General features: G+C 42.7%; 1 protein-coding gene across 1 annotated transcript in view; it reads right to left on the reverse strand.

Moving 5' to 3' along the window:
• The window catches only part of LOC141145971 (transmembrane channel-like protein 2), a 257,035-nt gene that overhangs the window by 194,516 nt on the left and 34,586 nt on the right, over positions 1 to 27,933 (reverse strand). The window contains exons 6-7 of the mRNA XM_073632759.1: positions 22,175 to 22,273; positions 21,646 to 21,788 (exon numbers count right to left, since the gene is read on the reverse strand). Of these exons, the coding sequence (XP_073488860.1) occupies positions 21,646 to 21,788; positions 22,175 to 22,273 (242 nt within the window). The remainder of the gene's footprint in view (positions 1 to 21,645; positions 21,789 to 22,174; positions 22,274 to 27,933) is intronic.

Genomic DNA, 27,933 nt, shown 5'->3' on the forward strand with positions numbered 1-27,933 from the left:
TTGCACTTAAGGTTCCTAAGAGCACAGTGGACTCCATAATCCTTAATTGGAAGATGTTTGGGATGACCAGAACCCTTCCTAGAGCTGGCCGTCCGACCAAACTGAGCTATCGGGGGGAGAAGAGCCTTGGTGAGTAGGGATGAGCTTCGTGTTCGAGTCGAACCCATGTTCGACTCGAACATCGGCTGTTCGATCGTTCGCCGAATTGCGAACGTTATGGGCCGTTCGCGCTAAATTCGTGTGGCGCGTCACGGCCCATAATTCACTGCGGCATCGCAGTGCATTGCTGGCTGATGATTGGCCAAGCATGCACTATGACCCGCATGCTTGGCCAATCACAGCGCCGTCAGTAGAGAGAGCTGTAATTGGCCAAAGCCAGGGTGGCTTTGGCCAATTATGGCTCAGGGGATTTAGTACACACCCCACACTATATAAGGCCGCCTGCACGGCGGCCCTGTGTAGTGTGTGTTCCGGTGTGCTGAGAGATAGAGAGAGAGAGAGACAGTGTCATTTGATTTGAGTTAGATAGATTAGGCAGAACAGTCAGTCAGTTAGCTGCACTTACAGTGTATTGTGTATATATATGCATCCCAGGTGTTGCATATATATATATACACTGTATTCAGTTTAGCTAGATCCGTTCCTGTTATCTTCTATCTAGACTATTTACATTTAATGCAGTGCGTCCTGCTCACAGTGTTCAGCTAGATCCGTTCCTGCTATTTACATTTAGTGCAGTGCGTCCTGCTCACAGTGTTCAGCTAGATCCGTTCCTGTTATCTTCTAGACTATTTACATTTAGTGCAGTGCGTCCTGCTCACAGTGTTCAGCTAGATCCGTTCCTGCAATTTACATTTAGTGCAGTGCGTCCTGCTCACAGTGTTCAGCTAGATCCGTTCCTGCTATTTACATTTAGTGCAGTGCGTCCTGCTCACAGTGTTCAGCTAGATCCGTTCCTGCTATTTACATTTAGTGCAGTGCGTCCTGCTCACAGTGTTCAGCTAGATCCGTTCCTGCTATTTACATTTAGTGCAGTGCGTCCTGCTCACAGTGTTCAGCTAGATCCGTTCCTGTTATCTTCTAGACTATTTACATTTAGTGCAGTGCGTCCTGCTCACAGTGTTCAGCTAGATCCGTTCCTGCAATTTACATTTAGTGCAGTGCGTCCTGCTCACAGTGTTCAGCTAGATCCGTTCCTGCTATTTACATTTAGTGCAGTGCGTCCTGCTCACAGTGTTCAGCTAGATCCGTTCCTGCTATTTACATTTAGTGCAGTGCGTCCTGCTCACAGTGTTCAGCTAGATCCGTTCCTGCTATTTACATTTAGTGCAGTGCGTCCTGCTCACAGTGTTCAGCTAGATCCGTTCCTGCTATTTACATTTAGTGCAGTGCGTCCTGCTCACAGTGTTCAGCTAGATCCGTTCCTGTTAAATTCCTACTGACCGGCAGGCTTGTCTGGTTACAGTATATAAAGCTACCTGAAGAAAATTACAGGTGTTCTATTTGATCCTATTAGTACCACGGTCAGGCAGCTAGACTATTTACATTTAGTACAGTGCGTCCTGCTCACAGTGTTCAGCTAGATCCGTTCCTGTTATCTTCCTACTGACAGGCAGGCTTGTCTGGTTACAGTATATAAAGCTACCTGAAGAAAATTACAGGTGTTCTATTTGATCCTATTAGTACCACGGTCAGGCAGCTAGACTATTTACATTTAGTACAGTGCGTCCTGCTCACAGTGTACAGCTAGATCCGTTCCTGTTATCTTCCTACTGACAGGCAGGCTTGTCTGGTTACAGTATATAAAGCTACCTGAAGAAAATTACAGGTGTTCTATTTGATCCTATTAGTACCACGGTCAGGCAGCTAGACTATTTACATTTAGTACAGTGCGTCCTGCTCACAGTGTTCAGCTAGATCCGTTCCTGTTATCTTCCTACTGACAGGCAGGCTTGTCTGGTTACAGTATATAAAGCTACTTGAAGAAAATTACAGGTGTTCTATCCCAGCTTAGTGCAGCTACAGGCCATTAGTATGTCTGGAAGGCCAAGAAGGAGAGGCAGACAGTCACAAGCCAATAAGAGAGGGCAAGCAGGCTCTGTGTCTAGTGCTGGTCGTGGAGACGGTGCATCCTCATCAGCACGTGGCCATGGGACACGCTTGGCCTTTTTTTCGGCAGCTGGCCATGTTGAGCCGCAACATGCGGAAGACTTGGTCGAGTGGATGACCAAGCCGTCCTCATCCTCCTCATCCTCTCTCACCCATGCCCAGGGTGCTTTGTCTGGCAAAGCAGCGGCCTATTCCCTCAGCTCAATGTCATTAGTGACTCCTTCCCTAGCTCCACCATGTCCTCATGAGGATTCCCTCGAACTGTTTGACCACAGTGTTGGGTACATGCTCCAGGAGGATGCCCAGCCTTTGGAAGGCTCTGATGACGATACTGAGCTCGATGAAGGCAGTAACATGAGCGCGGACAGAGGGGGTGCCCAAGAAGGACAGCAATCTGGCAGTCATGCTCCCCCTGCTGCAGCATACTGCCAGGTTTGCTCCAGTGATGAGGAGGGAGGGGATGATGAGGTCACTGACTCAACGTGGGTGCCTGATAGGAGAGAGGAGGAGGAGGAGGAGGAGGAGGAGGAGGAGGAGGCGGCAGCACATCACCAACGAGGCAGGATGCCCTCCAGGGGCCAGCCTAAGGGCAGCACATTGACTGCATCACACCCCAAAGCTCCACATGTGCAGGGCGCTGCAGTCTCTGCGCGTTATTCAAAAAGTTCTTTGGTGTGGGCCTTTTTTGAGACGAGTGCATCAGATCGCACCGCTGCTATTTGCAACATATGTCTCAAGCGTATCTCGCGTGGCCAAAATATCTCCCGCTTGGGTACCACATGCTTGACCAGACATATGTTGACCTGCCATGCAGTTCGTTGGCAAGCGTATCTAAAAGACCCACACCAAAGAACAAAGAGGATCTCTCCTTGCTCCTCATCAGCTGAGATTTCCAACCCCACTAGACCTTCAGTCCTCTCTGAGACCTGCAGTGAGAGGAATGAAGGTGTAGAATTAGGTGTGTCACAGCCAAGTACTTGTGGGCAATCTGCTTTTGGTACACCGACGTCAGATTGTACCAGGCAAATTTCCCTGCCCCAGCTGCTGCACCGCCGAAAGAAGTTTGCTCCCAGCCATCCACATGCCCAGCGGTTGAATGCTAGCTTGGCAAAATTGCTAGCACTTCAACTGCTGCCTTTTCAGTTGGTAGACTCTGCCCCCTTCCGTGAGTTTGTGGAATGTGCGGTTCCTCAGTGGCAGGTACCCAAACGCCACTTTTTCTCACGGAAGGCGATTCCGGCTCTCTACCGGCATGTGGAAGGCAATGTCCATGCCTCGCTGGACAGGGCGGTCAGCGGTAAGGTGCATATTACCGCTGACTCATGGTCCAGCAGGCATGGACAGGGACGTTACCTAAGTTTCACGGCGCATTGGGTGACTCTGCTGGCAGCTGGGAAGGATGCAGGACAAGGTGCAGTAGTGTTGGAGGTTGTTCCGCCACCACGCCTCCAAAATGCTGATTGTGACACACCTCTCTCCTCCACCCCCTCCTCTTCTTCTTCCTCCATGGCCTCTTCCTCGGAACCAGCGGTGCTCCGTAGGCGTTCAAGGGGCTACGCAAGTACGCAGGCCAAAAGATGCCATGCGGTGCTTGAGCTGGTGTGCTTGGGGGACAGGAGCCACACTGGGGCAGAGGTTCTGTCAGCTCTGCAGGGGCAGGTTCAGAGGTGGTTGACGCCACGCCAACTTAAGGCAGGAATGGTGGTTTGCGACAATGGCACCAACCTCCTCTCTGCCCTCCGACAGGGACAAATGACCCATGTGCCCTGTTTGGCTCACGTCCTTAACTTGGTGGTGCAGCGGTTCTTGGGCAGGTACCCGGGCTTACAGGATGTCCTGAGGCAGGCCAGGAAAGTCTGTGTGCATTTCCGCCGGTCATATAATGCCAGTGCTCGGCTGACGGACCTCCAAAAGGAGTTTAACCTGCCCAAGAACCGCCTAATCTGTGACATGCCCACCAGGTGGAACTCAACGTTGGCCATGCTGCAGCGGCTGCACACGCAGCAGAGGGCCATCAATGAGTACCTGTGCGACTATGGCACCAGGACAGGGTCAGGGGAGCTTGGTTTTTTTTCCCCACGCCAGTGGGCCATGATCAGGGATGCATGCACTGTCCTGTCACCATTCGAGGAGGCCACGAGGATGGTGAGCAGTGACAGTGCATGCATCAGTGACACTGTCCCCCTTGTCCACCTGTTGGAGCACACGCTGCGTGGAATAATGGACAGGGCACTTGAGGCAGAACAGAGGCAGGAAGAGGAGGACTTCCTTAGCTCTCAAGGCCCCCTTTATCCAGACAGTGTTCCTGCGTGCCCGCCGATCACACAGGAAGAGGACGAGGAGGAAGAGGAGGAGGAGGAAGATTGTGTCAGTATGGAGGTGGAGCCTGGCACTCAGCATCAGCAGCAGTCTTTAAGGGATCAGTCCCAAGAAACACATGGACTTGTACGTGGCTGGGAGGAGGTGGCTGCGGACCATGTCGTTCTTAGTGACCCAGAGGACTCCGGACCGAATGCCTCAGCAAACCTACGCTGCATGGCCTCCCTGATCCTGCAAAGCCTGCGTAAGGATCCTCGTATTCGTGGTATCAAGGAGAAGGACCAATACTGGCTGGCAACCCTCCTTGATCCACGTTACAAGGGTAAGGTTGCGGACCTTATCTTGCCATCGCAGAGGGAGCAGAGGATGAAACATCTTCGGGAGGCCTTGCAGAAAGGTCTGTGCAACGCGTTCCCAGAGACTGGGAGGTTACAAACTCCTGTTTCTGGACAACGTGTTGCTGAGGCTTCGGTCAGTCAAAGAAGGAGCGGTGGAGAAGGTGGCCGTCTGACCGATGCGTTCAGACAATTTTTTGGTCCGCAGCCCCAAGGTATGATCGGTTCCAGCAACCATCGCCAGCGTCTGTTTTACATGGTGCAGGAATACCTAGGGGCAAGATCAGACTTGGACACCTTTCCCACCGAAAATCCTCTGGGTTACTGGGTCTTGAGGATGGATCACTGGCCAGAGCTTGCACAGTATGCAATTGAGCTACTGGCCTGTCCTGCATCCAGCGTTCTTTCGGAACGCACATTCAGTGCTGCTGGAGGCGTGGTAACCGATCACAGGGTGCGTCTGTCCACCGACTCGGTCGATCGGCTGACCTTCATAAAAATGAATGAGTCTTGGATCACCACCAGCTACCAAGCACCTGATGCTGATGTAACCGAATAATTTTTTTTGAAATCTCAGATCCCTTCAAAGACTGCCTATGCTGATGCTGAGTGACTATCCCTGAGTAATTATCCTCTTCCTCCTCAATCATCACGCTGATAGCTTGTAAGAACATTTTTGGTTCTGGGCGCCACCACCAGTGCCTAAGGCACAATTTTTCAGCCCCTGTTTAACAGGGGCGTGTAATTACAATTTTTGATGTAATACTTTGCAGCAGGGCTCGTTCCTGCATTCCAACTAGAGTGTCTGTGAGGGGTTGCAGTGTTGTGGCACCAGCACCAGTGCCTAGGGCCCAATTTTTCTGCCCCTGTCTAACAGGGGCGTGTAATTACAATTTTTGATGCAATACTTTGCAGCAGGGCTCGTTCCTGCGTTCCAACTAGAGTGTCTGTGAGGGGTTGCAGTGTTGTGGCACCAGCACCAGTGCCTAAGCCCAATTTTTCTGCCCCTGTCTAACAGGGGCGTGTAATTACAATTTTTGAAGCAATAATTTGCAGCAGGGCTCGTTCCTGCGTTCCAACTAGAGTGTCTGTGAGGGGTTGCAGTGTTGTGGCACCAGCACCAGTGCCTAAGGCCTAATTTTTCAGCTCCTGTTCAACAGGGGCATGTAATTACAATTCTTGATCTAATATTTCACAGCAGGGCCCTGTGAGGGCTTACAGTGTTGTGGCCACAGCAACACCTAAGGCCCAAATTTCTGCTGAGTATATAGGGCAGGACCCTACTTTCAAACATCTAACTTACAAACGACTCCTACTTGCAAACGGAAGGAGACAACAGGAAGTGAGATGAAATCTACCCCTAGGAAGGGAAATTCTCTCCTGTAAGAGTTAATATGGGAAAACAATTTCTCCTTTCCACTGATGCTTTCCAATCCTTGTTCCACAAAAAAACCCAAATTTTCAAAAAACATTTTTCATTGGGACAAAAAAGTGAGGTGAAATCTTCTGAAGAGGAGGAAAGACAGCAAAACAAATGTCACAGGGGTGATAACCCTTCCCTATGTTTTCCAAAAAGCTTAGAAAAGATTTTTTGGCTGGAGCTAAACACGTTAAAAATGTTCAAAATTACAAACAGATTCTACTTAACAACAAACCTACAGTCCCTGTCTTGTTTGCACCACCTGTATACTGCTGTTCAGAGTATATAGGGCCTGGTGGCCCCACACCTTTCCTTATTTTAATTTGGGTGCGGGGTTCCCCTTAATATCCATACAAGACCCAAAGGGCCTGGTAATGGACTGGGGGGTACCCATGCCGTTTGTCTCACTGATTTTCATCCATATTGCCATGACCCGACATGACATTAAACCCGCAAGCAGTTTTAAATGAGATTTTTTCCTTTAAAAATGACATTTGGTGCAGGGACTGTTCTAAACATGGGAAACACGCGTCACTTTACAGGCATACTATAGACACCCCTCAGGTACGATATTTAAAGGAATATTTCACTTTTTTTTTTTTACTTTAAGCATCATTAAAATCACTGCTCCCGAAAAAACGGCCGTTTTTAAAAGTTTTTTTTGCATTGATACATGTCCCCTGGGGTAGGACCCGGGTCCCCAAACCCTTTTTAGGACAATACCATGCAAATTAGCCTTTAAAATGAGCACTTTTGATTTCGAACGTTCGAGTCCCATAGACGTCAATGGGGTTCTAACGTTCGTGCGAACTTTCGGTCCGTTCGCGGGTTCTGGTGCGAACCGAACCGGGGGGTGTTCGGCTCATCCCTATTGGTGAGAGAGGTAAAGAAGAACCCAAAGATCACTGTGGCTGAGCTCCAGAGATGCAGTCGGGAGATGGGAGAAAGTTGTAGAAAGTCAACCATCACTGCACTCCAGTCGGGGCTTTATGGCAGAGTGGCCCGACGGAAGCCTCTCCTCAGTGCAAGACACATGAAAGCCCGCATGCAGATTGCTAAAAAACACCTGAAGGACTCCAAGATGGTGAGAAATAAGATTCTCTGGTCTGATGAGACCAAGATAGAACTTTTTGGCCTTAATTCTAAGCGGTATGTGTGGAGAAAACCAGGCACTGCTCATCATCGGTCCAATACAGTCCCAACAGTGAAGCATGGTGGTGGCAGCATCATGCTGTGGGGGTGTCTTTCAGCTGCAGGGACAGGACGACTGGTTGCAAATGATGGAAAGATGAATGTGGCCAAGTACAGGGATATCCTGGACGAAAACCTTCTCCAGAGTGCTCAGGACCTCAGACTGGGCTGAAGGTTTACCTTCCAACAACACAATGACCCTAAGCACACAGCTAAAATAACAAAGGAGTGGCTTCACAACAACTCCGTGACTGTTCCTGAATGGCCCAGCCAGAGCCCTGACTTAAACCCAATTGAGCATCTCTGGAGAGACCTAAAAATGGTTGTCCACTAACTTTTACCATCCAACCTGACAGAACTGGAGAGGATCTGCAAGGAGGAATGGCAGAGGATCCCCAGATCCAGGTGTGAAAAACGTGTTGCATCTTTCCCAAAAAGACTCATGGCTGTATTAGATCAAAAGGGTGCTTCTACTAAATACTGAGCAAAGGGTCTGAATACTTAGGACTATGTGATATTTCAGTTTTTCTTTTTTAATAAATCTGCAAAAACTTATTTCTGGACCCCTTGGACCATTTCTGTTGATCCGTAGATCTGGATATCCATGTCTGACTAACCTAATGTCACTGACATCCAGGTCCATTGGTTCTGGTAAGAGTAACCATTCTTATTCCAATTTGGATGTCACTGTTTTCCGGATGTTACACAACTCAGTTTATCACTTCTTCCTTGTGTAAACAACCATGTGTTTGTGGTGAATTCAACATTTTTTTTTGGACTTACCCACTTGGGACTCATCAGTTGTTCTTTTACTCTCACACAGTTGGGACTAATATGTTTGAGTTTGCACAGTTTTTTATTAACACTGTTTACATTTATCAATACTACATTTTCACCCATATCCTTATGGTGGGTGACCGGTTCTTGAAAATGTCACATTGCATTCCACTTAAGAAGTTGCCCACATCCAAAGAACTGGCATCCATTTTTGCTGGGGAGCACTTTCGATTACATGGGCTACCCAAGGTTATCGTCTTGGACAGAGGTAGCCAGTTTGCATCCTTGCTTTTTGTGCACAGTTGGGAATTCAGCTTTCCTTCCCTTCTGCCTATCACCCGCAGTCTAATGGGGCCCCAGAACGAGCCAACCAGTCCTTGGAGCAGTTTCTACATTGCTATATTTCTGACCACCATAACAACTGGTCAGATCTCTTACTTTGGGCGGAGTTTGCTCACAATAGTGCCGTCAATACCACTTCCCGATTGTCTCCATTTATGGTGAATTATGGGTTCCAACCATCCATGTTGCCTGACTCATTTGTTCCTCAGAGGATTCCCATGTTAGAGGAGCATCTCCTTGGTCTTTGCTCTACTTGGGTACAGGTCCAAGAGTCTTTGTGATGTGCCAATGATAGGTACAGACTCCATGCTGACCGCAGGCGCCTACCTGCACCTTTCTACCAAGGTGGGGAGAGGGTCTGGCTGTCATCTCACGACCTTCGACTCTGTGTTTCCTCACTGAAATTGGCACAGTTTATTGGGTCTTTCTGTATTCTCTGCAGGATTAACCCAGTGGCTTACGCTTTAGACCTTCCTTCTGATATGCGTATCTCTAATGTATTCCATGTCTCCTTATTGAAACCTTTAGTGTGCAACCTTTCCACCACCTCATGCCACGTCCTCATCCAGTACAGGCTGAGAACCATGAGGAGTATGAAGTATAATCTATCATTGACTCTGGTAGGTTTTGTGGGTGCATACAGCACCTGGTTCATTGGAAAGGGTAGGGTCCAGAGGAGCGTTCTTGGGTCTCATCCTCGAACGTACATGCCCCTTTCCATAGACATTTTCCCCTCAAACCTGGTGGACCTCTGCGGGGGAGGGGTCATTGAGGAGGCCAGGGCTGGGATCAGCCCTTCCTTCTCAGAGCTCAGGCTGCTCAGCTGTCGGTTAATTGCCAAGACTCATCATTCCACAGTGACTCACCTGATGATCATATCCTGCTCGTCAATTAGTCTGCTTGCTATTTAAGCTGCTTGGATCAGATCTTCTGTGCCTTTGCATTGGCCAACATATCCGGATACTCTCTGCTGTGTTTTCCTGTTAAAGACTTTTAGTTTGCTGACTTCCCTTCTGGTTCCTGATTCCTGTTTGCTGCCTCTGACTACGCTGATCTCTGGACGCCTGTTTTACTGGCTTATTCTGATTACCTGCTCTGGTTACCGATCCCTGGCTATGTTTTGACTACGTTTGCTCTGTTTGTACCATTTAACCATTTATTAAAGTGTGATTTTCACTGCACTTCTGTCTCAGCCTGATTCATGGTTCCTGACAGTAACATAACAAAATTTGGAAAAAGTGAAGCACTGTGAATACTTTCCGGATTCACTGTGTATAGGGCTTGAGTTATAAATGTTAAAATTACTGTATATTATTTAAGTAATCCAATATTACAATATTATGAATTTGATTTTTTTTTTTACTATTGGATAGTCAAGAAAGATTAGAACTACTGTCGAGTTTTTACTGCTGGCTATGTCCCATTTGGGAAATTTTTTCCTCACTCACTGTTAATTTGATGCATATTGGATCAAACTGGCAGTTTGGGACAGGAAGGAGAAAAAATCTCCCCTAAGGGAACAAAAGAAGAACTCAAAACCCAAAAGAGGCACTAACCCTTACCCAATCTACCTAGTACCAGAAAAAAACTACAATGGTTTGAGCTGGGCTTTAATTGAGCTACATAACTACTGTCCCTAAGCAATAGCACTTGGTGACTGCAGACATTTCCATGGTTTGATCAAAGAAATTTATGCAAATGATGGCCAGGAAACAAGTCTCAGAAGTGTGCGCACATATGCAGATGCCCTAAAGTAAGAGGATGGCCTATGATGTGGAAAACTTTAGTTAGCTGGCCTTGAGCTCCCCTGTGCATACATCCATGTGCAAGGAGGAAGGCAGCAGGAGGCATTGGTAATGAGTGCTTCATTTAACATATATTTTTACTGACACTATAAAGTAAAGAAAAATGATTGATTAGATCTCAAATGAAATATACTGCTTGTTATTTGCATGGGTATATTGGCATAACAGCCTAGTTACAGATATGTACTATTAAAGTACTGTTTACAAGCTATATATCAGCTCCTGATTATTAGAAAATACTGAAATATTTTTTTCTAATTATAGATCTTAAGGAGAAAATTTATAATACAAGTTAAAATCAAAATGAGACTAAAATATTTACTTCATTTTTCAAATGTTAAAGTCTGAATAAAAAAATTATAATAACAATCATATTTTAATGACGAAAACAATCCAGCATTACAGGTGTTTTAAAACATTCTAAGAATAATATTCTTCTATCTTAATAACCCCTTGCTTGCTCTTGTAATAAAAGAAGATGTAAGCCTCAAAATAAGTTGTTACAACCACAGGGATTTGTGATAGGTTTTAGTTATATTGTGTGCACATATTCCCAAGTTAGGTATGTATGTGCCTATTGCATCCTAGCTGGATAAGTGTATGTAAACATATTAACAATGTCTATGAAAAGTGCAGAGAAAAATGAATATACACTCAGAAAAATACCCTAAAGTTGTTTTTCATTTTTGCTCACAAGTCACTATTTTAAAATATGAATCTGCAACACAATAAATAATATTTGTATCCTTATTAATATGAACGTTTTTAAATTATATTATGTATTTCAGCAGGAGGCAAAATATTCATAATTTTTTAAGCATTGAAAACTTTAAAGAATTTCAGATAAATTAATTTTCTCCAACAATCCCTTTATTATTCACGGTCAGTTATAGGGCTGATAAATCTAAAGCTAAAATTGAAACATAAAATTCCCTCAAGAAATGTCAGTTATTTTTTATGTACAAGTAGAAATGAAAGGGGCTGATAGGCACTGTTATGCCCTGTACACACGGTCGGAGCTTGTTGTCGGAAATTCAGACCGTGTGTGGGCTCCATCGGACTTTTTCCATCGGATTTTCTGACACACAAAGTTTGAGAGCAGGCTATAAAATTTTCCGACAACAAAATCCGATCGCAACAATTCCAACCGTGTGTGGATATTTCTGACGCACAAAATGCCACGCATGCTCAAAATAAATTCCGAGATGGAACTGCTCGGTCTGGTAAAATTAGCTTTCGGAATGGATATAACACTTTCGTCACGCTGCAATGTTTTAAAATGTTTAATGCAGCGCACTCTGTTCTTCTTTATAATGCTAGAAGAATGAAGTTGTTTTGCTGCTCAATATTCACACAGACTTCTCACAAACTTCTTTCTTTATTATTTCTCGTGATTTCATCAATATAATATTTTTATTTGTCACATCTACCAAAAAAATATTATTTTTTGGATGTTTTTATATTAAATATGTTTTTTTGGATTTTTTTAAAGCCTGATCTTGTGTTTTATTTTTATTTATTTTTTTTACTCCAGAATAGTTTTGTGTGTGTTTTGTGTGTCAAGTTACCACAACACCATTATTATCCTGTATTATTGAATTTCAAGGAGGTTGTTTGGTGTCTCTTGTTAATTTGACATTGTATTTTTGAAATGTACCTGCCTCCTCACAAACAAACTGTCCTTTTTGAAGGAAAACGCACATAGGCGAGTATAATAAAACAAACCAAAAATTTACTAAGGGCCCATAACCAAATAAAGAGGGAGGCAACGCTGGAGAAACAGCAGAAATTGGCAAAGCCTTTGGCCCCCAGGGCACACATCAATTATTTCCAGGCAAAATTGGTGGCCTGAGGAGTCCATATATAAGGGAGTACAATCTGGTCCAGAAGTCCAAGAGATCATGAACAGCAGCAGATGACATGTATGTCCCCAAGCTGTGGTCATACAAGAGCCTACATCTTTTGTCAGACCAGACTGAACCCAGGCCATCACTCTCTGGTCTTCCTTCCACGCTTCCTTCCACGCTGTGTCTGTGGTTGTGGAGTTGTGGCAGGAGGAGGAGGATGATGCAACTCACTCAGGTGGGTATTGGGTGTGATTTCTCCCCTCAACCCCTTATTTAATGTTTGATAAATGATTTCCTCACACATGAGACGTTGGCCCTCCTGCATGTCCTGCAGTCTGGTGGCAGCCATGGAGGCAACGGCCACTTCACCAGTGGGGGTGGCTCTCAGGGACGCAGAAGCCTCCTGAATCAACCTGAGTGCTGAATCCTGCATGTTACTCCCCTTCCTGGGTCTTTTGTTTGGAAGGCGGAGGGGAGGGACCTGCGATTCTGTCAGACTCCTACTGGGCCCAGCCTTCTCCTGGCTGCCACTTAGCCCCGCCTCCTCCTCGCTGCCACTAAACCCCGCCTCCTCCTGTGTGCCACATTCCACAGCCTCCTCCTGTGTGCCACATTCCACAGCCTCCTCCTGGCTGAGGTCTTCCTGTGTATGAAAAAGGGACATAGTTTTAGTTTTTTCTTCATCAATCACACACATCTCATGACTGTTGCAAATTGAATGTTAACAAAAATAAAAGGCTATCATTCTGAGCCGAGCACTTTTCTTTCTTGTCCCAATTATTTTTGCCCACTACTGTCTATTGATATGTAAAACACTTTATTAAATTAGCAATTAGTGATCAATAATAACATCTAGTAAACATCATTTATTTATTGAACAGAAATCTGTAGAAGAATGCTATACCTGGCTCAAGCCGGGCTCCTCTACTTCTTCCTGGCTGGAAGTCCCAGGTTGGACATCGGAAGCCTCAGCTGGGGTGGAAGATAGGGTGGAAGGAAGAGTGGAAGGAAAGGTTGAGAGGGATTCCCTGACTTCAGTCTGGTCTGCCAGAAATCGCAGTCTCTCATAGTACCAAAGCCTGGGGACATAAACGTCATCTGCTGCAGCTCCTGATCTCTGGGAATCCTGGACCTTCTTGCACTCCCTAAGATAAGTGCTCCTCAGGCCACCAATTTTGGCTTTTAAATAGGGGATGGTTGCTGTGGGGACCACCGGCTTCACCAACTCCAGCAGTTTCTCCAGCGCTGCCTGCCTCTTTTGTTTATGATTATACTGCAGGTGTTTCACCTGCCACAGACAGGGCAGCTCCTTGTACTTGTCCATGGACAGGGGGAGGAAGTTGTGGTCATTGAAACCATCCATTTTACAACAATACACAAGACAAACCCTAATGTCAGGCTAAAGTTTCCTAATCTTGTCCCAATATAGGCCTCAATCTCTAAGTAGTATAGGCCCAAGTTTAAATTTTACCTTCGTTATTACGATCGGCACTGGAGTAAAGCCCGGAGCCAGAAACGTCACGATCCCGGAGGAGACGATTTAAGGCATCGAATAGGTCCTTTGTAGAGATGGTGGAGATGGTGGACATCTTGAAAAGGTCCAACTATGACGGGAAGTATGGACCTTACCCAAACCCAAATGTCAGAAAGGCCAAGATCATGACTAAAGTTGTGAAAAGTCTGCACAGGAATTTTGGGGTACGGCGATCCAAGGATCAACTGAGGAAATGATGGTCGGACCTCAAATTAAGGGAGCACGATCAGTATAGAAGGATCAGGAGAGTGCTGCAAAAAAGTAAGTAGTTGTCCTGTGTTCCTATGCTTTATTTTTATTACGTTTGTGCTGCTCCAAGTGCTTTTCTTTACTACTGTACAGTTTAAAATGGCAACTTTCATGCTCATGGACACATTATTCGTTTGTAGGAAACATTGTTCATTCGGCCAATAAAACACCATGTTTTGTCCAGATGCAGGTCAATACATTTTTTCTGGCCTACTTCTCTTAAAATAATTTTGGTGTCTAGATGGGTTTGTAACTACAATGAACTGCAAACTAGATTCTGTGTAAGGAGAGGACACTCAGCAGCTGTTTACACATCTGGACACTAGTGTGGGACAACAGAACACCCTTTTTATTAGGGGGCCCCACACAGGTGCTCCAGTGTATACTTTAGGGGTGTCTCCATCTGTGAAGCTTGTACAAAACAGGTAAGCATTCATGCTTGACAAAGGACAAAAATATTTCTTCATCTTGGAACTTTGCCAAAACAGACAATTGTACCCCACTTCCAAGCAATGTTTCATATTCCTATTTCTGCCATCAAATATCTGTGTGCTAAGTATACCTATTTTTTTTTACATAGGGGAGAAAAGACTTGGAGGACACCACTCATCAGAGGAGACAACAGCCCCCCCACCTCATGAAGAAGTGGAAATTCCACAAACACAACTAGAGGAGGAGGGGGACGTGGTGGAAATTGTCACCACAACAGGTGAGTGTCTGCGACCACAGCCTCAGGTAAGAGATGGATGCCGGCATATTTATAATATATGGTGTGTTTTTTTTATATATTTTTAGGTGATCGTGATGTTGTGAATGAAGGTCATTTCATCAGTGAAAGTGCCCAGATCCTGATCGGAGAGATCATGGGGTGTAATAGGGACTTGGAAAACATCAAGCAAAACATCAATGATGTTCAAAACAAAATGAAGAACATCACTGATGTTTTAGGGAAAATTTAAAACCCCTCGAAATCCCGAATTATTTCAGTTTTTTTGTCCGGAAAATTTTTTGAACATTTTTTGACATATTCTCGAAAAGCCAAATTTTGAAGATGCACACAGTGTGTCAACATGTGCTATCTGCCATCATGGGAGATCAATGTATGCGTTTTGGGGGTACAACCCCTTCCTCAATAATAAAATAGCTGAGAGGAAGGGGTTGCACTCACAAAGCATGTCCCTTGATCCCCCATGATGGCAGCTAGCACATGTTGACATTCGGCAATTTGTGTGCATCTTCAAAATTTGGCTTTTCCAGGGGTGACTGCTGAACACAATATCAAACACAGTTTATAAATACTCATGTCTGATATTGCCTTCAATTTCTATAAAAGTTGAACTTTGTAAGCTCCAGAGTTGTGTATTTATTGTTGGTTTGAAACATGCCTGTTTTACCTTAAAAGGCAATTTCTACTTTTATTAATGTGACCTAAAAATCTGTTATACAACAAACATGTTGGTTTGTTTTAAAAACCTTTTATAAATGCACATGTGATTGTGCTTGGATTAAAAAGATTGATAATCAACAATGTGTGGCTTCTTCTTTCAATGCTCATAAACATTTTTTGTGGTAAAATTTCTGTCAGGGTCAGCTAAAAGAAAGACAAGCAGTAAATGTAAGCAAATATTTGTTCAGTTTAAAAAAAAAAAACATTTAAAAAATGTCTCAGACATTGTCTGGCATATCGATGGCCCCCCTACATGCAAAGTATTCTATGTATCTTATACGGACCTCGCGGGAACTCGGGGGGGGGGGCAATCCAGGATGGCCAGCTTCAAGCGCCGTCAGGGTTGGTTCATTGAGGTTAATTCTGGCTTCAGGCCCAACTGAGCCAGCATAGTTCACAGAATTTCTCCTTAAAAAGTTGTGGAGAACAGAGCAGGCCAGAATGATGTGATTGAGTTTATACTCCGCCATGTGTATCAGTGTAAGAAATAGGTGGAACCGGCTGGCCATTATTCCAAACGTGTTCTCCACCACTCTTCTGGCTCTGGCCAGCCGGTACTTAAAAACCCTCTGGTCCGGGGTCAGAGTCCTCATAGGGAATGGCTGTATAAGATGGTCCCCCAGTGCAAACACTTCATCTGCAACGAAGATGAATGGGAGTCCTTCCGCATTGTCTTCTGGAGGTGGCAAGTCCAAGCTACCATTCTGGAGATGCCTGTAGAACTCCGTGTGGGTGATGACTCAACCATCTGACATCCGACCATTCTACCCCACGTCCACATACAGGAACTTGTAAGTAGCCAACACCACCATCAACATCACAATACTATTGAACCCCTTGTAGTTGTAATAGTATGACCCCGAGTTGGGTGGTGGGATGATGTGGACGTGTTTCCCATCAATTGCCCCTCCGCAGTTAGGAAAGTCCCACCGCTGGGCAAAGTGGGAGGCCACAGTCTGCCATTCCTGTGGGTTGGAAGGAAACTGTGGAGTCAAACAAGAAAAAAAAATTAATCATTTTGCACATAAACATGGAGAGCAGATTAAACACAAACATTTTTGTCCAACATCAGTATAACATTTATTTTAGGGAGTATTTAAAGACAAAGGTATAAGGTCCACCTATCAAACTCATCCCCCCCTCTCATGGGCCATTTAAAAAAATGTTTTGGACAGGTAACCCTCTCCACCTCATTGAGAGATGAATGCCTAAATAATGTGTATTACTTTGGCCAGCCCCTCCTTACTTTACACTATTGGCAGCCCACTGGACAGGTAAGAAGTGTCATAATACAAAGAGATAAATACACACTGTACACATTTTAGCACATTTTTACATTCTGCTATTACCTATCAAGATAATAATAGGATACAAAAACTTTAAACAGTACCATTTGAAAGTATTCAGGCAGGCCCTTGCACTACATGCTTTGGGGAATTCATCCATAAATCTGACCACAAAAGAGGTGGGTATAGTGTGTATGGGTTTGGCAAAGTCAGCAGATATAGGATTGGTATCAGCTGAGTTAGCAGTTGGGGGGAGGGAAGGTTCCAAATTATTTTGGGACCCAAAAAATAAAGCCTCTGGCACTCTGCCTGAATTTAAAGCACACATCACAATTTTCAACATTTTAGGGGGTATTTAGGGTAAAGCATTACTATGGAGCTGACAAAATACATTTTTAAGTGACTACACGAGGTGAATATAGGCCCAGGAGAGCATGCTGGGGAGGTAAGCGAAGGCAAATATGTATGAAGGACAAAAAAAATTACATAAAAATCCAGCATGCATGAGGACAAAGGGGACATTCACAGCATATTACAATCATGGTAATTAGGGAATGATGAAAGAAATACAATATATTATTAAACATTAAATACAATAAAATGTGATGTTAAAGGATAACAATCTTACCTTAATATAGTCCTTCTGCAGGACCTGGATGATGGCAGAACAGGTCTCTGGGATAATGATCCCCAGAGCCTGGGGGGAGATGCCTGTCGAGAAGTGAAGGTCCTGCAGGCTTCTCCCCGTCGCCAAGTACCGCAGGGTGGCGACTAGTCTCTTCTCCGGAGTGATGTCAGGATTATTCTCACGGATCTCATGGAGCAAAGGCATGTGACAGAACTGGTCACGCTGGAGTAACCATTTCTTGGTCCATGAACTCCTTCTCGCCCTGTTCATGGACTGGGCTTGTGTCAAAGTAAGGACCCCAACACCAAGCCCCTGCACAGCACAAACTCTACGATGAGTACGTATACGCAACATGGCTAGAAAACGGTCGGCTGGTCAGAAGAAGTAACAAAACGCACTGAAGAACAGCAAGGCCTGTGAAGAGCGACCTGAAAATCAGTAACGAATGAACAAGAACACAATGACAAGTCAGTGGTAACTCGCTGCACGCACTGAAGAACAGATACAAACCCACAAGCACAAACTGAACAGCAGAAATACGATCTGAAAACCACGAGTCTGAAAAAGAGCGAATTGTCTCTCACCAAACTTTTACTAACACGAGATTAGCAAAAGGAGCCCAAAGGGTGCCGCGCTTAGTACTGAACTGCCCTTTTATAGTCTCGTTGTACATGGTGGACGTCACCGTGTTCTTGGCGTTCGGAAATTCTGACAACTTTGTGCGACCGTGTGTATGCAAAACAAGTTTGAGCCAACATCCGTCGGAAAAAATCCATGTATTTTGTTGTCGGAATGTCCGATCAATGTCCGACCGTCTGTTACGGGGCATTAGACTTGATGAAAAAAATACTTTTTCTCAGGACACTGTTGACACTGTTGGGAGTCTATCCTAACACACCACTTTTACAATGATCTTCCGCAACCACAAACATTTATCTACAATACCAACAGTACCCATCACCGTCTAAAAAATAAACATATATTAAATAATACATAATAGATCATTTCTGTTCTTGTAGACTTGCAAAAGGCATGCGAAGTGCTGAGAACATGTAGTAGCATTACCAATTTAAAAAGTAAAAAAAAAAAAATCAACTTTAAATTCAAGTTAGTTTTTCTTTTAATTTAGAAGAGACAGTGTGGTTGATTTAATAAAGACAAATAGGCTGTTCACTTTACAAAATAATTTTCCCTTTCTTTAGCTAAGTGAATAAGATGAAGGTCTATTAACTTCCATCTTCTAATCATGTGTAAGCAAATATATTACTATTCTTAGCTTGGTGAATATGAATTCACTTTGCAAAGTAATTCAACCCCTTTGTGTCATACATCCAATACATCCATACATTCATCAATATGATTAAAATACATTAAGGGCACAGGCATGATGTCAATTGACTAAATTCATGAAAGCACATATGGTATACAATTGTAATTTTACTTTGAGAATCATCTTAAGCAGCTGTGGTTGATATGTAAGTATACAATATACCATATAGAATGCTATATCATCTAATGGTTACTATTAATGGGACACTGATCCAGAATAAGGATTGTGTATTACTTACTTGGCAACCCTGACACTTGAAATGCAGATGCTTATTTTAGACAAAACGAAACATAAGAATAACAGTTCTGAAGCATGCATGGTAAAAAATTGTGGCAGCTCCCATATATTTCCAGGTTTCTTTTACTGTAAATGTTTAGACTTTTTTAATCTGTACTACTGGCACAAAAGCAAAGAAGAATGCACATGTGTACTTAATAAAAAATAATTAATTGCATTTTAAAAGCAACTGGAAGTAACTAAATTTGACTTGGTATCAGCTTCTTGTAATTCCATATACAGTCAAATTCTGGCTGGGAAAGGGAAGTAAACCATTATGTAAAGGCTATTCGGGTTCTGCTACATGATTTAAGCTGACAGAAAACAAGCTTAAATGAGGTGGGAGCAGATAAGCTAATTAGTGCTGTTACTCCTTTGCTGGCTAATGGCAGCTTGGAGGTGACCATTCTGTATTGTTTGGCTGAAATAGATTCAGGTGAGCAACCTGGATGTGATACCCAGAAGCGCTTTGTACATATCAGGACTGGAAGGAGAGAAGTGCAAATCCTCTGGGAAGTAAAACAACTCTCATATATGTTTGCATACTGTGAATTTAGCGTTTTGCCTGAAGTTGAATTTTAAAGATTTCCTTTTGAAAAATAAATACTACTTTTACTCAATGTTTTTTATCTAAGCTTTCCTATTTATCTTTCGCTGTTAGAGACATTTGGACCATGCCTTATGGGTTTTTGCTCTCCTCTGCATCAACTGTAGGTTAAGGGTTCTGTAAATCCAAGTTTTTTTTAATATATATATATATATATATATATATATATATATATATATATATATATATATATTTTTTTTTTTTTTATTGGTTGTACCTGATGAACATATTGGATGTCTATTTTCGACATAACTTTGTTGATTTATTATTGTAAAAAAAAAACATTTAATAATAATTAGGTGTTTACAATCCTTAAATGTATGTTAAAAGCAGCATAACGACAAAAGTTTTAGGCAGGTGTGAAAAAATGTTGTAAATTAAGAATGCTTTCAGAAATAGAATTGTTAATAGTTTATTTTTATCAATTAACAAAATGGAAAATAAATCAACAGAGGAGAAATCCAAATCAAATCAAATCATTATTTGGTGTGACCATCCTTTTCCTTCAAGACACCATCAATTCATCTAGGTACACATGTACAGTCCTGCAACATCTTGGAGAAGAAACCACAGATCTTCCATGGATGTGGGCTGACTCAAATCCTGCTGTCTCTTCATGTAATCCCAGACAGACTTAATGATGTTGAGATCAGGGCTCTGTGGGGGGGAAATCATCACTTCCAGGACTCCTTGTTCTTCTTTTCACTAAAGATAGTTCCTAATGACATTAGCTGTATGTTTGTGGTGGTTGTCCTGCTCCAGAATACATTTGAGGCCAATCACACGCCTCACTGATGGTATGGCAGGATGGGTGAGTATCTGCCTGTATTTCCTAGTATTGAGGACACCTTTGATCGATCAACATTTAGGATCGTAGATGCAAGTGGTCAGCCAAGGAAACATAATGCAGCAGATGAAAGACACATCATACTTACGCCCCTTTGACATCAGAAGATGGCCAGCAGTGCCATCAGCACAGAACTGGAAGGAACCAGTGGGACCCAGGTACGCTCATCTACTGTCCAGAGAAGGCAGACCAGAAGTGGACTTAATTGAAGAATTATGGCTAAAAAGCCATACCTCCAATGTGGAAACAAGGCTAAGACTAAGTACGTGCCTATATTTCTCAGCATTGATCCTGACCAAATTTGCAACTCCATTTGCAGCCCAAACTTGCAGGGAACCTCCACCTTACTTCACTGTTGCCTGCAGACACTCATTATTCTACCACTCTCCAGCCCTTTGGCAAACAAACTACCCCCTGCTACAGCCAAATATTGCACATTTTGACTCATCAGTCCAGAGCACCTGCTGCCATTTTTCTGCACCCCAATCCCTATATTTTCTTGCACAGTTGAGTCACTAAGCCTAGTTTACATTACATTGGAGGTATGGCTATGAAGACCATGTCTGGCCTGACTTCTCGCGACAGTAGATGGGTGTACCTGGGTCCTGACAGTTCTGTGCTGATGGCACTGCTGGCCATCTTCTAATTTCAAAGGGAAGTAAGCATAATGTGTCTTTGATCTGCTGTATTACGTTTCCTTGACCAACCACTGCATCTACAATCCTCAATGTTGCCCTATCAATGGTGTCATCAATGCTACAAAATACAGGCAGATACTCATCCAGCAAGCCATACTATCAGGGAGGTGTATGATTGGCCTTAAATGTATTCTGCTGCAGGACAACAATCCCAAACATACAGCCAATGTCATTAAGAACTATTTTCAGTATAAAGAAGAGTCCTGAAAGCAATGGTTTGGCCCCCACAGAGCCCTGATCTCAACATCATCAAATTGTCTAGGGTTACACAAAGAGACACAAGGATTTGAGGCAGCCTACATCCACAAACAATCTGTGGTCAGTTCTCCAAGATGTTTGAAACAGCCTGCCAAGTACCTTCAAAAACAGTGTGAAAGTGTATCTAGAAGAATTGATGCTGGTTTGAAGCCAAAAGGGTGGTCAAACCAAATATTTATTTGAGTTAGATTTTTCTTCTGTTCACTCACTTAAATGGATAAAAATCAACTATTAACACTTCTATACCTTTTTTCAAATGTATTTATTTTGCAAAAAAAAAAACAGCAGTACCTCCTTGGAATCTATTATTCTCTGTCAAATATAAATTATTATTACTTACGTTCTAATGACAACCATGAGACTGTATCCAAAAACACCAACACCGACCATGAAATAGGAAAGTGGCAACCTGAATTTTAACCATCCGATTGTACGTTGGTCATTGTAGAAGCCATAAAACAAAACAGAATATTTGGCATAACCCTGCGGAATTTGAAAACATGAAAATGGCATATATCATGTACTTTCTCAAACATTTTTTTTGTTCATCTAAGCTGCTTCTCATTCTGTAAATTGAGGAGGTTGATAAACTCAGCAGCAGCATAAGGTGATATTTAGAGGAAACAATTACACAGCTCTTACAGAGCAGACTGTGTAGTTTATTATGATGTTATTAACTTGACAAGTTAATTCACAACTGCGCTTACTTTAGATGTTGTTGCTAAGATCTCACAATAGTATTGTAATTGTTTTTCTATCATGCTATAAAGAACTACCCTGGTTCCCTTTTAGAACACAGTTCTAAAGCTGTACTATTGGCAGACAATTACATAAACCCTTGCTGATAATAAGAAAAAAGAATAATATACCTCAAAGTCCCAAAGCACGGAGAAATCCATAGCAGTTTTCTCTTCACTCCTAGGCACTGTCTTTCGAGGTAAACTGCCATACGGTAGACCCATTAAAATCTGGTTAGTGGAAATATGACAGTACAGTGAAATATGTGAAAAAAATTAAATAATAACTGATTTTGCAATTTTAATGAAGTGTGAAACTGTTTTAAAGACTTTAATTTAAAATTTGCAAGGATTATCTCAGTGTTGAATGCTTAAATGTCAAAGAGAAATTAATAAAATGTAAACATGTAAATTATAGTTATTCATACAGTAGGCATAGGCATCTAGGCTGTAAACATTAAATGTATTATCACTTAGTTTGACCTTGTGACATCAGGACAAAAAATTAGGCGAATAGATGCTTCTGGGAAAGGAAGCCGCAGACAGCAATAGGTTCTAACCTTTCAACACTTAGATTAAATCATCACATATAAACTTGATTTAAAAATCATTTACAGTCAAGTCCATACATTTTGGGACATCAACACAATTCTAATCTTTTTGGCTCTATACGCCACCACAATGCATTTGAAATGCAACAAACAAGATGTGCTTTAACTGCAGACTTTCAGCTTTAATTTGAGGGTATTTACATCCAAATCAGGTGAACAGTGTAGGAATTACAACAGTTTGTATATGTGCCTCCCACTTTTTAAGGGACCAAAAGTAATGGGACAATTGGCTGCTCAGCTGCTCCATGACCAGGTGTGTGTTATTCCCTCATTATCCCATTTACAAGGAGCAGATAAAAAGTCCAGAGTTCATTTCAAGTGTGCTATTTGCATTTGAAATCTGTTACTGTCAACTATCAATATGAGATCCAAAGAGCTGTCACTATCAGTGAAGCAAGTCATCATTAGGCTGAAAAAACAAAACAAACCCATCAGAGAGATAGCAGAAACATTAGGTGTAGCCAAATCAACTGTTTGGAACATCCTTAAAAAGAAAGAACGCACTGGTAAGCTCAGCAACACCCAAAGACCCGGAAGACCACGGAAAACAACTGTGGTGGATGACCGAAGAATTCTTTCCCTGGTGAAGAAAACACCCTTCACAACAGTTGGCCAGATCAAGAACACTCTCCAGGAGGTAGGTGTATGTGTGTCAAAGTCAACAATCAAGAGAAGACTTCACCAGAGTGAATACAGAGGGTTCACCACAAGATGTAAACCATTGGTGAGCCTCAAAAACAGGAAGGCCAGATTAGAGTTTGCCAAACAACATCTAAAAAAGCCTTCACAGTTCTGGAACAACATCCTATGGACAGATGAGACCAAGATCAACTTGTACCAGAGTGATGGGAAGAGAAGTGTATGGAGAAGGAAAGGAACTGCTCATGATCCAAAGCATACCATCTCATCAGTGAAGCATGGTGGTAGTGTTATGGTGTGGGCATGTATGGCTGCCAATAGAACTGGTTCTCTTGTATTTATTGATGATGTGACTGCTGACAAAAGCAGCAGGATGAATTCTGAAGTGTTTCGGGCAATATTATCTGCTCATGTTCAGCAAAATGCTTCAGAACTCATTGGACGGCGCTTCACAGTGCAGCAACCAAAAAGTTTTTTAAGGGAAAGAAGTGGAATGTTATGCAATGGCCAAGTCAATCATCTGAACTGAATCTGATTGATTATGCATTTCACTTGCTGAAGACAAAACTGAAGGGAAAATGCCCCAAGAACAAGTAGGAACTGAAGACAGTTGGAATAGAGGCCTGGCAGAGCATCACCAGGGATGAAACCCAACGTCTGGTGATGTCTATGTGTTCCAGACTTCAGGCTGTAATTGACTGCAAATGATTTGCAACCAAGTGTTAAAAAGTGAAAGTTTGATGGATGATTGTTAATCTGTCCCATTACTTTTGGTCCCTTAAAAAGTGGGAGGCACATATACAAACTGTTGTAATTCTTACACCGTTCACCTGATTTGGATGTATATACCCTCAAATTAAAGTTGAAAGTCTGCAGTTAAAGCACGTCTTGTTTGTTTAATTTCAAATCCATTGTGGTGGTGTATAGAGCCAAAAAGATTAGAATTGTGTTGATGTCCTAATATTTATGGACCTGACTGTATTTCTTATTAAAATCTTATGTTAATGTGCTTACATGTAACTTGCAGCTTTTACTGATAGAATAAGTGGTTATCCTGCCATGAAGAGATTTGTTAAGGCTCCTCTGTTTTTTGGGTGATAACCTTCTACAACTGTGCTTCTATGTTGTCACCCTGTCATAAGTATACTTGACAGAGACTACAAGCACCCATTATGTAGACATGATTCACCATTGCCATCATCAAGAACTCGGTGCAGAGCAATGATATGCTGCCCTGCTGGAGTGAGTGAATGTAGGCAGGAAGTAGCTGAAAGGAGGAGATCATCAGCACTGAGATGGAAAAATAGTTGGAAAAAAGGTGAAACCAGGATTTTAGCTAGTGAAGTTGCACTTTGCAAGGAATTTTTTTCCCCAGAGCTTAGTGAATGAATTAGACCTCTGCTGACTTCTAGCACCCAGTCAAGTGCAAGCAAAAATGCTGGTTTTTATTTTCCTTCCACAGGATTGTAAATTCTCACAGTCGCTAAGCTCTGGGGAAAATTCCCTTGCAAAGTAAAATGTTCTGTTATAGTCAGGAAACAGAAAACAGGTGCAGCTCTCAAAAGAAGGAACCACTATACAAACTTGAAGTGAAATCCACAGACAGGTGCTCTGGCTCTGATGTCCTCCAACCATCAATAATGCTTGAAATAAATGATAGGGCCGGCAACTCTGAAATCCATATAAATGTCTTTATTTGCTTACATGATAGAGAGTATAATAGAGGTCTAACGCATTTCAGTGGGTAGCCTTGATCACTGCAGTTCTGTTATAGTCTTTGTGACTGTTGAAAAGCCTTATGACTACTTCCTGCCCCCATCAGAAGTAGACTGGAATAGGAAAAGTAAAGAACAAGAAGTAGCAGGAAATATCCTCAATGATTTAGGTATCACTACAGTATCTCACAAAAGTGAGTACACCCTCACACTTTTGTAAATATTCTATTATCTCTTTTCATGTGACAACACTGAAGAAATGACACTTTGCTACAATGTAAAGTAGTGAGTGTACAGCTTGTATAAAAGTGTAAAATTGCTGTCCCCTTAAAATAATTCAACACACAGCCATTAATGTCTAAACCGTGGGCAAAAAAGTGAGTACACCATTAAGTGAAAATGTCCAAATTGGGCCCAACACGTCAATATTTTGTGTGGCCATCATTATTTTCCAGCACTGCCTTAACCCTTTTGGGCATGGAGTTCACCAGAGCTTCACAGGTTGCTACTGGAGTCCTCTTCCACTCCACCCCAACGACATCATGGAGCTGGTGAATGTTAGAGACCTTGCGCTCCTTCATCTTCTGTTTGAGGATGCCCCACAGATGCTCAATAGGGTTTAGGTCTGGAGACATGCTTGGCCAGCCCATCACCTATACCCTTAGCTTCTTTAGCAAGGCAGTGGTCCTCTTGGAGGTGTGTTGGGGGTCGTTATCATGTTGGAATACTGCCCTGCGGCCTAGTCTCCAAAGGGAGGAGATCATGCTCTGCTTTAGTATGTCACAGTACATGTTGGCTTTCATGGTTCCCTCAATGAACTGTAGCTCCCCAGTGCCGACAGCACTCATGCAGCCCCAGACCATGACACTCCCACCACCACGCTTAACTGTAGGCAAGACATACTTGTCGTTGTACTCCTCACCTGGTTGCCACCACAAACGCTTGACAACATCTGAACCACATAAGATTATCTTGGTCTCATCAGACCACAGGACATGGTTCCAGTAATCCATGTCCGTAGTCTGCTTGTTTTCAGCAAGCTAATCTTTAGAAGAAGCTTTCCTCTGGGGGCAACAGCCATGCAGACCAATTTAATGCAGTGTGCGGTATATGGTCTGAGCACTGACAGGCTGACCCCCCACCCCTTCAACCTCTGCAGCAATGCTGGCAGCATCCATACGTCTATTTCCCAAAGACAACCTCTGGATATGACACTGAGCATGTGCACTCAACTTCTTTGGTCGACCATGGCAAGGCCTGTTCTGAGTGGAACCTGTTCTGTTAAACTGCTGTATGGTCTTGGCCACCATGCTGCAGCTCAGTTTCAGGGCCTTGGCAATCTTCTTATAGCCTAGGCCATCTTTATGTAGAGCAAGAATTCTTTTTTCAGATCCTCAGAGAGTTCTTTGCCATGAGGTGCCATGTTGAACTTTCAGTGACCAGTATGCGAGAGTGAGAGCGATAACACCAAATTTAACACACTTGCTCCCCATTCACACCTGAGACCTTGTAACACTAATGAGTCACATGACACTGGGGAGGGAAAATGGCTAATTCACTCATGCTTGTTGCCAGCAGTTTAGACATTAATGGCTGTATGTTGAGTAATTTTGAGGGAACAGAACATTTACACTGTTATACAAGCTGTACACTTACTACTTTACATTGTAGCAAAGAGCCATTTCTTCAGTGTTGTCACATGGAAAGATATATTAAAATATTTACATCTAATATCTAAGATGTGAGGGTGTACTTATTTTTCTGAGATACTGTAGCTAAAAAAAAAAACAACCTAACATAGTTAGTCCCGTTTAAAAAAGACACAAGTCCAATGAGTTCAACCAATAGAAAAGTGAATAAATAAATTAACTGAAAAACTGCATATACAATTTATCCAGGGGAAGCAAAAAAAACCCTCATATAGCATGCTTTGCTCCAAAAGAGGAAAACATTATCCTTCATGATCCTCTAGGGCATTTGGATATGCCCTGGATCAACAGTATATGGGAATATTTAGAACATTGGTTCCAACCATTCCCTTTTCTGAAAAAAAAAACAAATATGAAAATAAATGGCAATTGGAGCTTTAAATCGTATTGATACATGCCTAAATTGACTGAACTTTTTCAACCAAGCTTTTATATCTAAATTGATATTGACCAACCATGCAAGTTGTTTTTGTCTAAATAATTGCTCATATTTTTCTACAATATTTGCAGCTGCTAAAATTCTTTTACATGGTGGTACGTTATATTTACGTTCTAATGGTAATAGAACTATTAATAATGCTACTAAAACACATACAAGCATTAATAATTATCTGTTAATTGATAACGTTTGGAAAGTTGCCTATTTTGCAAGCTTATAGTCATTGTAAAAGTCTAAGTGGTAAAGCACTACCCTTTTATGGTATGGCAAATGCAATGCAACTGTCGGTCATGGTACATGGAACACAGGCAACATCTTGACATGTACTGTTTCTTGTATAGGATATGCAGGTGCTAAGAGGAATTTCATGTTGGCTATGAATAATAATCTTGGGGTATGTAGTATGCATGAGATGTGTGGCATCTTACATGTACCAGCATAATAAATGTCTTTTGGAGTATGTGATATGCAAGTAATGAGTGGAATTTCTTATGCTACGTTTCATATTTCTGATAAGTGCCTGCTGTACCATGTACTTTGTATTACTTATTACGTCCTTTGTGTGAAATCCTCTGTGTTCCTGCTAGCCAGTCTGCTTTCCGAATACAAACTAAACACACTAGGCACAGTGTGGTCAGTTTCCTGCTGTGCTGAGAACTCAGTCTGTTCTCCTCCAATGACCCTCCCCCACCATCCCCACATAGCCTTTCACTGGGAAGACCTGTATACTGCTGTTTCTCCTCCTTTTAGCTCCTTATGAAGGTGAGAACATAGGGTA

The sequence above is a fragment of the Aquarana catesbeiana genome, linkage group LG05, assembly GCF_042186555.1.
Source record: "Aquarana catesbeiana isolate 2022-GZ linkage group LG05, ASM4218655v1, whole genome shotgun sequence".
Taxonomy (NCBI): domain Eukaryota; kingdom Metazoa; phylum Chordata; class Amphibia; order Anura; family Ranidae; genus Aquarana; species Aquarana catesbeiana.